The sequence below is a fragment of the Saccostrea cucullata genome, unplaced genomic scaffold (genome assembly GCF_032062105.1).
Source record: "Saccostrea cucullata isolate Sc308-1 unplaced genomic scaffold, CSIRO_AGI_Scuc_v1 ctg773, whole genome shotgun sequence".
NCBI lineage: Eukaryota > Metazoa > Mollusca > Bivalvia > Ostreida > Ostreidae > Saccostrea > Saccostrea cuccullata.
This window is the reverse complement of record NW_026928493.1, coordinates 330,589-344,493: the sequence shown is the minus strand read 5'-3', so window position 1 is coordinate 344,493 and position 13,905 is coordinate 330,589. Positions and strand designations below refer to the sequence as shown.

The window sequence follows — 13,905 nt, the reverse complement described above, 5'->3', positions numbered from 1 at the left end:
ACTTTAACTTTTCAATCGTCAACTTCCATTGCTTATGCGGCAATATACCTTCATCACCTGTATACGGATTTTATATCTCTCAGTTGATTCGATACGCAAGAACATGCCCTACGAATGATTAATTTCTAAAACGAGGTAAATTATTGACAAACAAGTTGATGAAACAAGAATATCAACAGTCTCGTTTACAGTCTTCATTTCGTAAGTTCTATGGTCGATACAATGACCTTGTCAGCAAAAACAATTTATCATTGAGTCAAATGCTGACTGACGTTTATCATTTCAATTGATAGTCCATTATTTATACAATGAATTGAAGACGAATTTTCCCATTATTTTCCGATCATGAGCACAAAGCGACACGTCGGGTATGACCGGTCTGCAGGATATTCTTCCTCCTCCATGGCAGCTGATCCCACCTCTGATGTTTTTGAGGCCCGTGTTTGCTCTGCTATTTTGTATTGTTTTATGGATTTTTGATCTCGAATACTGTTTGTTATCTCCTTATATTTCACTGTAATCGGAACATGCTCTTGTGTATTAAATGAGATGGGAGGTACTTGTAAACACCACATGCAGGTGTTAGCAGAATACAATTACATAAATAAGGAAAGTTGGCGATGGGTAAGCTGAAGTTATTTTGTTTGTCAAAAGGAATCGCTGTTAGTTGGCCCTTACACTTATAGTCCGTAAAAATCCAAATGTGAAACAAGTGTAAGAAACTCTGTCTGTCTTTCGTTTCAGTTTACTGGGATTTATCGAATCGACATATGAATGAAAGTTTTTTTTTTTTTTTTTTTTTTCAAATCGTTTATTCAATAATGTACAACATAACAGTGAGGCAAAACTTCCGCAGAAGCCCTCTGGTAATACTTCACCAGGGATGCCAGGAGCTCCCTGGATCGATATAATATTATTCAATATATTTCCAATATTTGAACACAGAAATTTTTCACATTATACTAATATATAATTATTGACTTTATTTTTATACATATACATAAATATCTCAAAGGAAATTTTTACCATTTTTATATATAAAAACAAAGTATTCGTTTAACACCAATAGAAGCATGACCCTTGTTGCAGTGGAGATTGTGTAAAAAAAAAAAAAAGAACAAAAAAAAAGAAGAAAGTCTATATCAATCTCACTGTAACTAGTATTTAGGGCCAGGTCACCCTAAAATACTGGTCTTTTTATGTTTTACATCTTAAAAACAGGATCAATATGCACAGAGTTTTGTGATAATAAAATTAGATTTTTAAAAAACATTAGAATGAATGAATTTTACAAAGACATGAATATTTTTTCCTCACATACATAGTTTAAATCATATTTTAAACATAAAGTTTCCAGATACATGAAAAATAACATAGCAAAAAAACTAGTGTGTCTTATAGTGGATTTAAAATGTGAATACATGTACATGTATATATAGTTTATCACGGCAGCATATACTAGTATTAGAATCACAAGGAATTTTGAAATACATGATTTATTTTCTCTTTGAAATTTGTCAAATCATGTGATTGTAAAAGTGAAAAATTCGATTTCATTTCATTTTTGAATGCATTTTTAATACTGAAGTCAGTTATTTTTAAATTCTCATATTTAATTTTATTTCTTGTTTTCCATATGACCCATTTATAAATACATATTAAAATGTTAACAACGTTTCTTTGGGTTTGCGGTTCCTTCAAGTAGCCTAATGTTATTGTTTGTTGGTTAATTTGTAAAGTTCCATTTAGTTGCAGCACATTTTCAATTATATCTTCTAGTAATTTAAGTGTTGTTTTAACTTTTGTGCAATGGAAAAAAGAGGTGTTGTTGATTTTCTTTATGATTTTTACATAGGTTGCATAAACCATTGGATAGTCCGATTTTACATAATTTATCTTCAGTATACAATATATTATGCACACATTTCCATTGGAATTCTTGAATTTTATTTTTAACTTTCATTTTTGAAATACTGTCCCAAACTAAGTTCCACTGTATGCTATTTTGGTAAATATTTTCCCATTTTTCTTGACATTTTGGAATTATTGTCTTGTTTAATATTTTTTCTATGTTCTTTAACTTGATATCTTCAAAGGTTACCTCTTTATTAGTATCTCTTTTTATGAGTAAATTATTATTCAATTTATAAGGGAGTTTTGTTTCGCTATTTGATACTGAGCTGTTTCTTTTCAGTACTGGATAAAACAGTTTAGGAATGGCTGATTTTATTTTACTATATTCAAATATCCAACATCTTTTGTCTACTAATTTATTAAAAATGGTGTCGTTATATTTAAAACAATTTTCCGCATCATTCCAAATGTCTTTAATTTTTAATAAACCACTTTTGATAAATGATTCCACATATAGGCTTTTCCCTTGGAATTGTATAAGTTTATTACCAAAGAGTGAGAGGTTAAGTATTTCCTCTCGATTCTCTGGCACAAATTTTGACTGAAATTCGCTGTATGCGATGAGTGCTTTCTTTTAAAAACAAGACATGTTATTTAAGGAAATTGGAGATAAATCTGAACAAGTGCATAAGAAATATTCTTGACTTGAATGCATATCAATATTCCAATATAACATATACAAGTTGAAGTATAACATAATGATGAAAAAATCATACTTAAAAGAAAAAAAAATATACAAGAAACACAAGTTAATGGATTAAAAGCACAGAGCAACGATAGACGGTGTTACAGGACATATCAAATCCACTATTGCTTACTGCAATTAATACATATATACTCATATATAATGTATAAATCCTATTGGATGGCATTGTGATACATATCATAGAAAAGATACACATATACACGATGAGCATAGCATCAGACAAAGTATGCAGATACTATTAAAGTCTTCACAGTTTAAACGCCAAAAAATTTATTTGACGGTGTTAAATCATTGAATAAGCGTCTCTTTTAAGCGTCACTTTAAGTTTTTCTGTATAACCAAAACGTAATTTTTCTTTTGGAAGCATTCCTTGGACAATTAAAAAGAAAATGTATTTCATCTTTAAACTCTTAAGTGAACAGTTCATACAATTTCTCGCAATTCTAGGAAAACCACAGTACTTGCCTGTTTCAATTCTTAAAATGTGTGCAATTATTTAAAATTTAGTGAGTGTCTTTCTCTGATTAAAATTACTCACAATTGTTCAATACTTTTCAAACTCCTTACATTTATGCTCTGGTAGCTAAGAAATATAATACATTCTTCCATATACATGTATAATAAAAAATAGACAATATACTTAGTGTTAATGTACTTAGTGTAAAAAATAAAAGTCAAAATACTGGCTGATACATTATTCACAGCATTAAACGTGTACACATTCAAACATACGTTTAAATCTTTGTCAGTTTGGTCGAGTTTTCCTTCCTCTACCACGCTGACCCCTTCCCCTGCCTCCTCGCCATCCACCGCGATTTCGGCCTCGTTGTCTTGAAAAGTTTTGATTTGGAATTTCAAAATCATTTGTAAAATGATTTCCAAGTGCGGAATCTACCATATAATTGCTGTCTTGATGTGAGGGATGTTGGTAAACAGACGTATTATGACTCCCCCTTTTCTTACCCCGTCGTGGATTGTGTTTGTAAAGAACTTCCCCTTTAATATTATCTTCAGTCTGTGTTAAGTCTCTTATCATGGACTCTAAGTCCACATTTGGTTCTGCTTGTTTCGAGTCTTCAGGAAGATGGAATTTAGATGATTTGTCACGTTTATTTCTTCTTTTACCACGATTTCCTATTGATTCATTTCTTGCCTCTAACAATGGTTTCAATTCTAATGCACCATATCTTTCTGCAATTTGAGATTTTCCATTCCTGTCCTTTTGAGGTTTTACATGACTCTCATTTTTTGGATTCAATGCACTTGAAGATGTTGTGTTCCCATTCAAACGACCCTGTTTTGGCCGAGCTCCTTGGTTTTCATATTTACTTAAGGAGGTTGATGGTAGGCAAAATGGATATTGGAACATAATCTTTACATCCTGGCAAGTTAAACATGACTGGTAGTCATCATATTGACAAAATGGATGGCCTGTTTATCAAAATAAAGAAAATTAAGAAAATAAATGTTTTTTTCTATAAGGTCAGAATTTGTTGTAAACGTGTGGACAAATCGAGTTTTTAAACGAAATACTTGCCTCAAATACATTGAGTATAAAATATACCAGGGATATATATATATATTTTTAAATGTCATGCAGAATTGCAAATTGAAAACATTTAAAAACTGAAAATAACTTTTACAACTATAACTGTATTTATAGATAAATGAATTTAATAATGAGAAATATTTATCATGCTTACCATTTTTGCAAAGTGTCCACGTATTAATGTGACAATCTATCATTCCCATTGCTTTTGGAAATCCTTCCGTTTTTCCAATTCTTGATGCAACTTGTTGAGTTAACACAGGTTTTATTAGATCTATTGCCTTTTCAATTTTTCTCTGCTGTACAGTCGAAAATTTTGCAGGAAATTCTACGAGGTGAACCAATGAAGCAATAGTTTCTTCGACTTTTTCAGCTGTGACAAGGGAGTGTTTGTCACTGATTTCATTTCCAGTGCTTCTATTTTCATAAAGGATATCATCCTTATTTTTAGCGAGTTTAATCACCAACAACTTCCAGATGAAACTAACGAAAGTCATACCCCTATACACGTCGATGGCATTCTGATAGTTCAACAGTGAATCTGAGTTTATTAAATTAAGTAAAACGTCTATGAAGTATTGGGAACGCTTAAAAATGTCCGCCTCTGACTTCTCACATTTTCTTTCAAATACTGAGATAAAAGTGCCAAACTCTGTTAGATATTTCACACATTCCTTTCTGTCCCCAAAGAGAAACGGATAAGAAGTGGCACCTCCAAGCTGTATCGTTTGTCTTAATTGAGACTTCATCATGTTCACTAGTTGTGCTTGTTTTTTAAGTATTCCATTGTAACGTGGGTGGTATATTACTGCCTTTTTACATAAAGGACACCGTAGAACAGTTAGTATATCATTCTTTTCCGAATCGAACACGGCATCCAGTTCATTTGCAGTAAATATGTGTCCACATGATTGCAGCTGAACCAGTCCTATCTTTTTATTCAGCTTTGCTTCTAGATGTGGATTACACTCCAGACAACTTTTGAGGCATGGCTCTCCACAAAAAGCAGCACATTTATGTCCACATTGAAATACTTCCGTACATTGTTTGTTACACCTTGGTCTATTACATGGTTCATGACAAAGCAATTTACAAGCAAAATGAGGACATTGCCATTCGCATGGTTCAGAGCATTGAATACATGGTTGACTACATCTATTTTTACAAATTTTGTGAGAGCATCTAGCCATGCATTGTTTCTCGCATGTATTACAATCTCCACATCGCCTGCTTTCACAGTCGTGCCCACAAACGAGGCGATTTTTGCACATTTTATTACAGGCCTGGTGAAGTAGTCCTCCATTGCATTTTGCACAATCACCTGTACAAATGTGTCCACAGGCTAGTTTATATGTGCATTTTTCTCTGCAAACATTTTTATAAGGCTGAATGCAGGGATTGGTAACATCATGTCCACAGAATTCTGTCCTTGTTACATTAGCTGTGCATGGTGGAAATTCCAAATTTGGATTTGCTTGAAGTTCTTGGTTTAAATGACACGGAATTCTATTAATATGATTACAGTTAGGTTGTGTTATTTCCATTAATTCTTTGCATTTCTTTTTGTGTGAAGACTCCCAACATTTTATTGACATCAAATGACCACAGCCTGGCAAAGGTTTCATGACATTTTCTTCACATCTAATATTCTCAGGATTTGTGTGACATATTGCCTCCGTAGTATGTCCACATCGTAATGTTTTGGTAACTAATCTTTTGCATTGAACTGTTGATATATTTCTCCAACACTCTGTCTCTTGTTCATGGCTGCAAGGTAACTGTTTTTTGGTTCTCTCAGTACATTTGATCTCTGATGGGTTATAACAGCATTTCATTATCTGCATGTGACCACAAGATAGGGTTTTTTCAACATACGTTTGACATTTAACGTCATCGCTGTTGATGTCCTGATAACAATTTATTTCCTTTTCATGGCCGCAATTTAGTATTTTTCTCACTTTTGCCTTACAATTAATTTGAGATATTTTAATGAAGCATGAGGTCTCTTTTGTATGACCACATTTAAGAGACTTAACAACGTTGAACAAACACTTCTTTTCTGCAACATTTTCGGAACATTTCAATGTCAAGAAATGGCCGCACAATGGATGCTCTTTTTCCACTACCTTTTCACAAAGGCATTTTTCATTAAAATGACATTTTCTTAAACACTCATGACCCATGGGACAAAGTAAACCACAGACTGAAGTACACTTTGTTTTGTCCTTGTTGCAACAATCAACTTGTATATTGCTATGATGACATTTAAAGTCGGTAAACACTTTACTTTTACAATCCAATTCTTGTAGAGAAATATGGCAATTTACTTCAATTGAATGCCCACATAACGGAAAAGTCTTGCAAACCATTTCGGTACATTTGTTGCGTACTTGGAACAGCAAGCTTGAAATATGGCAAGCACGGGTGAAATCATGCTTACAATCCTTTCTTTTTTCCACTACCTTTGTTGGACATTTAAATGTTTTAACATTTTCAAAACATTTCATTTCTACCTCATGCTCGCATTTTGGAAGAATTCTACTCACATTTTCCTGGCACTTATATAATTCGTAATTAATACAGCATAAAAGTTCAATTGAATGTGTACAAGGCAATGTCCTTGTTACCTTCTTTTGGCATTCAAACGTTTCTATTGGTGTCCAGCAAGGCATATCTGCGTTGTGGCCACAATTCAATATTTTGTTGACAGTTACACGACATTTATATGTTTCTGGTTCCTGAAAACAGGGCAAGTCTACTGTATGGCCACATTGTAATTCTTTTTCCACTTTAACTCTGCATTTGCAAGGTTTTGGAAAATGGCAACTCTTCTGACATATATGACCTCTTTCACAAAACTTTTCGCAGCGGTCTTGACATGTGATGTCTAAATGCTCTTTGTCATAAGGATGGCAAAGATGTGTACAGGTGTGACCGCAATTTAACTCAAAATTGCAAGGTAAGATACAGCCTCCCTCCGGGGCTTTATCAAAATCGTCCGGATTTTTAGCAAATATTTTCTTAGTCCCTGGATGATTTTGGCAAAAAAGAGGTAAACCCTCTCCAATAGAATTCGATTCCTTCATTTTGTCGATTGCAGACCGAAGCAGATTTGTTTTGCGGGTAAATTTTTCAATCATTTTGAAATTACCAATCACATATAATCCGATCCTAGCTCTGGATAATGCGACACAGATTCTATTTTCTTTCTTCAGGAACCCGATTCTGCCCTCTTTGTTGCTTCTCACCAGTGACAGTAAAATGATGTCGTTTTCCTCCCCCTGGTAATTATCCAATATTGAAATTCTTATCCCTGCAAACTCACTTTTAGGCATTATATCTCTTATGCAAAACATTTGACCAGAGTATGGAGTCAGGATAGTAATGTCTTGTCTTTTATACCCTTGTTGTAAAAGATATCTTGTCAATCTTTTAAGGTACATTGCCTCAAATTCATTGGAGTAACTCTGTGACTCACCTTTCTGATATTCGTTGTTGGTATGAGAAATAAAATAGACATCCTTCTCGATGCCAAGAATATGTTCACGATTGAAAACGGTGTCATCATCCTCTAGTCCAGGATAAATATCCTGTACAAGTTTAGATATTTCCGGTCTCATTCTGTGTTGCCGCATTAGACAACTGAACTCTAGTTTATTCTCAATCATTCTTTCAAACATGGATAAAGCTAAATTGTATCGTTCAGCAAGTTCGTAGACTGATGGTTTTGGTTCTAATTGCTTGTGATCTCCAATTAATATCAAGTGTTCACATTGAGTACTCAATGTAGAAATGATATGTCCCTCTAAAACTTCGGCAGCTTCCTCCACAATGATAATTTTCGGTCCAATTTCATTCAGAACGGTTTGATACCGAGCGGCACCGGTAGTTGTCATAGCTATAACAAGCGAACTGCAAAGAATTTCTCTGTCAACGTAATTTTTTTCAATCAAATAGTCTTTGTATATTTTGTCATATTCTGCCGACTGTTCGCTTATTTTTTTGGCCTGGATGTCACAATATTTCTCTACAAAATATTTATACATTCTCCACCTATCTTGAATAGGCAAACTCCATACATCATCAATTTTGTTTCTCATTTCGTCTACTGGCATCGGCTTGCTTTTCTGGAAGTAGTCATTTACAACTGAGGCTTCATTGTCAAGATATTTAATAAAATCTTCAGATAGATTTTGCTTTGATTTTGACTTAAGCAAAACTGACTCTATGCTCACCCCTATGGCCTCAAAATTGTAATCCACATCAAAATCATCCTCTTCAATCATTCTGTCGTTTATCATGTAATCACCCTCTGTTTCCACATCAATAAGTTCCTCGGTATCTGCTGTTTCCTTTAAATCAACCACATCATCTTTATCTTTGTTCTCATACTTTTCAAATGCAGCTTCTGTAAAATAGCTTTCATTTACATTTAACCAATCCATCATCTCAAATGCATTTCCTTCTTTATTTGTTTGCTTAATGATTGTACCAACTTCTTTCACAGTACTCAGTATTGTTTCATCTAAGATATTCTCTTGAGCGGAAAATATATTCCATTTAAGACTGCATATTTCAGACCGTATTTTCTGAAGCTTATTCTCAAATTTTCCGTGATTAACAAATACCTTTCTAAACGATCTTCTTTTATTCTTCAGTTTGAAATCCTCAATTTTTTCACTGTTACATCTTCCCCCGACACGAACGATATTTTAACTCCACTCCCCCCGATTCGCCGGATCCATAAAATCAATCATCCCCTCTAAAAATTGATCGAGGGCATGGTTTGTATAGCATACGATCAACATCGGATGTATCTTTTCCTTTTGCTTCTTAACTTTGGCTTCCTCGTCATCGATGTCAGGATCATCCTTCCGTCTCCAGAACAAGGAGTTATGCAGCAAAGTTTTCGCAATTCTGAGACCAAGATGAGTTTTGCCTGTTCCAGGAGGCCCTTGTATAAGCACAAACTCTTTTGTCAGAGCAGACTTAAAGGCTTCATACTGGGAATTGTCAAGATGTAGATCAGTTGCCCTAGGCCATTTATTTTTGTATAAAATTGGTATCTCTAACTTTTTTTCTTGATTTCGAAAAGGTAAAGTTCGTCGTTGATAAGGACGATACTTTTCTAGCATGTTTTTTTCCTTTGCTTGAAATATTAGAGATTGTGAAACAATTGGATGTAAATCGTATTTAACATCATCTATGCCAATAAGGTATTTTGGTTTCTTAATGTCTTGTTGACAGTGTACTATATATCTTTCAAAAGGCATTTCTCCCTCTTTAATAGTTTGTAAACAATGCAAAACATGTCGATATGCTTCAAAGTAAGCGACACTTTCTACCACTGTTACAATAAGGCCCTTCGATAACGCTTGGGTACCCTTTTGTCTTTTAATAAGAACTTTGATCATACCTTTCTTCTTTATGGCTTCGTTGTCGGTTTCAGCTACTATGCCAAAATATAAACTTTGAAAATCATTTGGCGAAATACAAAGCAAGGAACCGTACATTAATCTGTTGCTCCTTTCCCATCTTATTCTTGACACCTGATTCATGTCTAACTTGATTGTATACATTGGACCATCTAAGGTCATTTCTTTTTCATCTTCAATTGTAACATTTCTATAAAGTCTAGCATCTTGTAATTTTCTAATTTCTTTCTTTTCACGTCGCTTTGTACATAAATACTCAATTATTCCACTTCGTAATTGAGCTATACAATCTTCTCGAAGCAATCGAAACTGTATATCAAGATATTCATCCAAGTTGTCAAAAGGTACATCGCGAAGATTAGGCCTAAAGAAAGGAACCTTATGTATGTCATCAAGAGTTGGAAGTATAGAGATTTCTCGAAAATTATTCGGTGGTTTACGCGTGTCTTTTTTCTGACATTCACTTTGTTTTTCGGGTCTAACAGAATGTTCAGTTATTATATCCAAGAGAGCTTTGATTTCATCACTTAGGTCTAGTAGGTGTTCTTCATCCAAATTCCTTTCAGCTGTCAAAACATTAATTTTGTCCTCGGTTTCTAGGGTCAACTGGGTAAATTCGTGTGCTGTGGTAGGGGATCTTTTACATAAATGACTTAAAAAGCATACGACGTTTTCTAGCTCGGGTAAATTCTTTTTTGTTGATACCTGTCTTATTATGGATTGAAGATTTTTTGCAAAGTTTGAGGAACCCAAGACAGGTATAAGACTAAGAACTTTAGGATTCTCAGCACATCTTTTATTTTCTAGTACCTTTACCACGATTTGTAAGAAAATTTTACATTCTTCTAAATCTTGTTCCGATTTCCTTAAAGTAGTTCTTAATTTATCTTCTGTCCATAGACTAGATGCCAATATATCCTCAACTTTATATGAAAGCAAAGTTTTCAAATCTGCAAGGCGAAGAGGTTTTGTGAAATAATTTTCTCCGTCCATTGCTACTTTAACTGGCCACGTCTGCATGATCTCTGAGGAGAGAAAATGTTTTTGTACAATCAATGACAGTGGGTGGATACGTTAAAAGCAGATTTTGTTCAATCAAAATATGAATTTATATGTAATTCTGTATTTTGTTTTTAAATAGCATGATTTTTCATCAAGAAGACAAATAATTTGATACTCATTACTAGCCATTTCTATTAATGGACCGACATTTAAATTTCTTTTTCATCCTGAACATTATAATTAAAACTACAAATATTTTGATTATATTATATTCATATAATTCAATCGATCCTCTTTTTTTAAATCCAGATTTAATTTTATATTCAAATTTTATAATTCATTTTATTATTTTAATTACAAACAAGAAAATACATGTTTAAGGGCCGAAATATACTCATATTCATAAGAATTTTGGGTGTAAATTCTTCAAACAAATAGTCCATTCTAATTTCAAGTTGTGAAAAAACGAAAGTGAACAACTATTGACCAAAACAAAAAAAACAAAAACAAAAAAAAAATTAAACAAACAAATAAAAACGGGAAACCCTAAACGAGACCGTTTTCGTATGGAGAAAAACTGAGGAAGTTTTTTCAAATAGAAAAAAATATTAAAATTCTTCCGCCACAAAAAATAGTATCTCACTTAATCTGTCAATGTTTTTGTATGGAATTACATGCAAATCGTTGGTTGTTATTTAAAACAGCTTCATTTGCATTGTGGAACCCTTGACAAATTAATTGCAAAAGCTAAAATTTTGATGCAGATATTTAGAAATCGAGGTATAGCCAAAAGATCTGTTCCCGATATTGAACTTCCTTAAAATCCATTATTCAGCAAAAATACAGATCTATATTTGATGAAAAACCATGTAAATACTTTACTTGACTTTGTAGTTGGCTTTGGGCCTCATATGATATCTTGATATTTTTTATATGCTGTACAAGCTTATTCACCCCTATTTATGGCAACGTGCCAAATGTTAAGATTCTTTACCAAGAATTGAAATAAAAACCGAAAGTATGTTTTGTTCCTTAGAAAATCTATATCAAAACCCAAGACCACATTTTTCATGAGGCCTGGATACATGAAATTCCGTTTACTAGTATTTTGTTTTACATATATTAATCAATTACCTAACTAAAATAATTCTAATTCGATAAGCTAACATACATGTGTGTAAAACATGTTGACGAGAATTTTTTTTCAGAAACGCTTTGTATGAACCATGTATCTCGTTATTAGCTTCATAAAGCAAGCATATATATTTATAAAATTACAAATACTGTAATTATATATACTTAGTCTAGATTGTTTCTCCTTTTTCAACGAATTCCGATCGACCATTCTGACAGTGGAAAACGTTATACGCATGCGCCTTAAAGAAGTTGGGTGAACAAGGATTGTGGAATGCCTATAGCTTCAGATATAAAAATTATAATCGATTTGTGAATATATTATTAAGAATGAAGTTCTTTTTTAAGAAGAGACGATAAATATTTTTTTTCAAAGAAAAAAAAATCGGCAAAAATTATTCTTTTACTAGTATTTAAAAAGTAAAGTGTTATTCAAACCATACTTCAATAAAAATTCTGAGTACTATTTTGCTTTGAAACTAACATGCAAGCTAACCACTGCGCTACTCTTCACCTGATGAAGACTGGCATTTAAATCATGTCTGTGATATGAACCTTTAATAAATGAACTTTAGGAAAGATGCGATTTTTTTCATAATTTTTTTTACTCATAATATGAGAAATGGCCCCTTTGTTCTCTTTAGTGTGTATATGCTATTTCATAAGGAAATACATGTAATATCAAGTGAGATTTTTGCAAATTTTATAAATTATATTGTCCAAGATGAATTGATAAACAAAATTTTTATATTTAATTCAGATTTAATTTTTCACCATATTCCTCGCATTATAGGCTTTTTGCTAGCCTTGTTCACCTATCCTCTTTAAAAACCAGGAGTAATGACATTTACATTCATACCATACATCAGATGATGATGAATTTAGAACTACTACACTGTTCTAGGTTTAATAAATACGAAACTCTAAACTTCAATAAACCGAATGCTAAATATAAATGACACTGAAAAGTTTAAAATTGATTTTTCCGAGATTATACAGTTTTGACGAGCAGCTTACTACTATCACTGACAAACAGGTTTTACATAAATCTTTTTACATTCTTTACCTATTGCACAATAAATAGATATTTGTCCTCGATGGTACACTATGCTGTCAGCTGAATTATCGATAATACAACCGTACTTCTAAATGACTTGATCACAGATAAACTTCAAACATTCCTTTTTTACGCTATATGTACGTCTAAGTTTTCAATATCAAAACGTGAAAAATATTTACAATTATTCCTGAATCATACTCACAGGTACATTTATATTCCTTATAGATCTGCAGTGACATTGTGAATGTAATGAAATGAACACCACCCGATTCTTTTAAGTACTGACATTTCATTTTTTAAAAATCGTTCAGATCTACGTTAATGGCCTTCTGCCAATTTTTATATATCTACCCCTGATAAAACTGCACGAACGTACAGGTAAAAGTGTATGCATTATGATTGCTTTTCAGTAATCAGCACTGGACTTATTACATTTCCAAAAATATTGAATTTTTTCCATTTTTCTTTTCCGCGAAATATTGTGTTTCCGCAAAATGAACATCAATACTTCTATAGTATAGTTGTTACAAATCTGATAATAAAGATTCTTTTTGAAGACGGGATTACTATTTTCCCGAAAAAAAAAACCTGAAATGTTGCGAGGATGACCCGAACGTAGTAGATTATGCAAGTATAGGCAGGTAAAGGATACCTATGCATACGTGGTGAAAGTAAATTTTGTTTACAAGTACTTTTTGACATATCAACCCAAATAAAGCAAGCAGAGGCTTTTTAAAACAAGAAGCCCACGGGCCTTATAGGTCACCCGAGTATCATGAAACAACTTTCCACCAACTGAATTTGGTTCATGTTTTAAACCAGAGGCAATGAAATTCACAATTTTGAAAGATAATGTTAATGCGGGTGTGACCGGTCGGCAGGGGATGCTCACTCCTCCATGGCACCTGATCCCACCTCCGATGTTTCAGAGGTCCGTGTTTGCTCTGCTCTGATTTTGTATATTGTTTAATGGACTTTGAGATTGAATACTGTTCGTTATCTCCATATCCTTCTTTTCTTAATTGAAAACCTGGTTGCCCCCCCCCCCCCCTCTTTTAGACTTTTAGTGATGCACCGAAAATGTAGTATTAGAATTGGTACTGAA

The 13,905-nt window shown here is 33.1% G+C and overlaps 1 protein-coding gene across 1 annotated transcript; it reads right to left on the bottom strand.

Moving 5' to 3' along the window:
- Window positions 1-2,579: 2,579 nt before the first annotated feature.
- On the bottom strand, window positions 2,580-12,010 carry LOC134277762 (NFX1-type zinc finger-containing protein 1-like). Its single transcript, XM_062760073.1, is given in 3 exon segments — window positions 2,580-4,051; window positions 4,324-10,629; window positions 11,906-12,010. Coding segments are annotated over 3 exon segments (7,065 nt in total). The 5' UTR covers window positions 11,979-12,010; the 3' UTR covers window positions 2,580-3,365.
- Window positions 12,011-13,905: the final 1,895 nt, after the last annotated feature.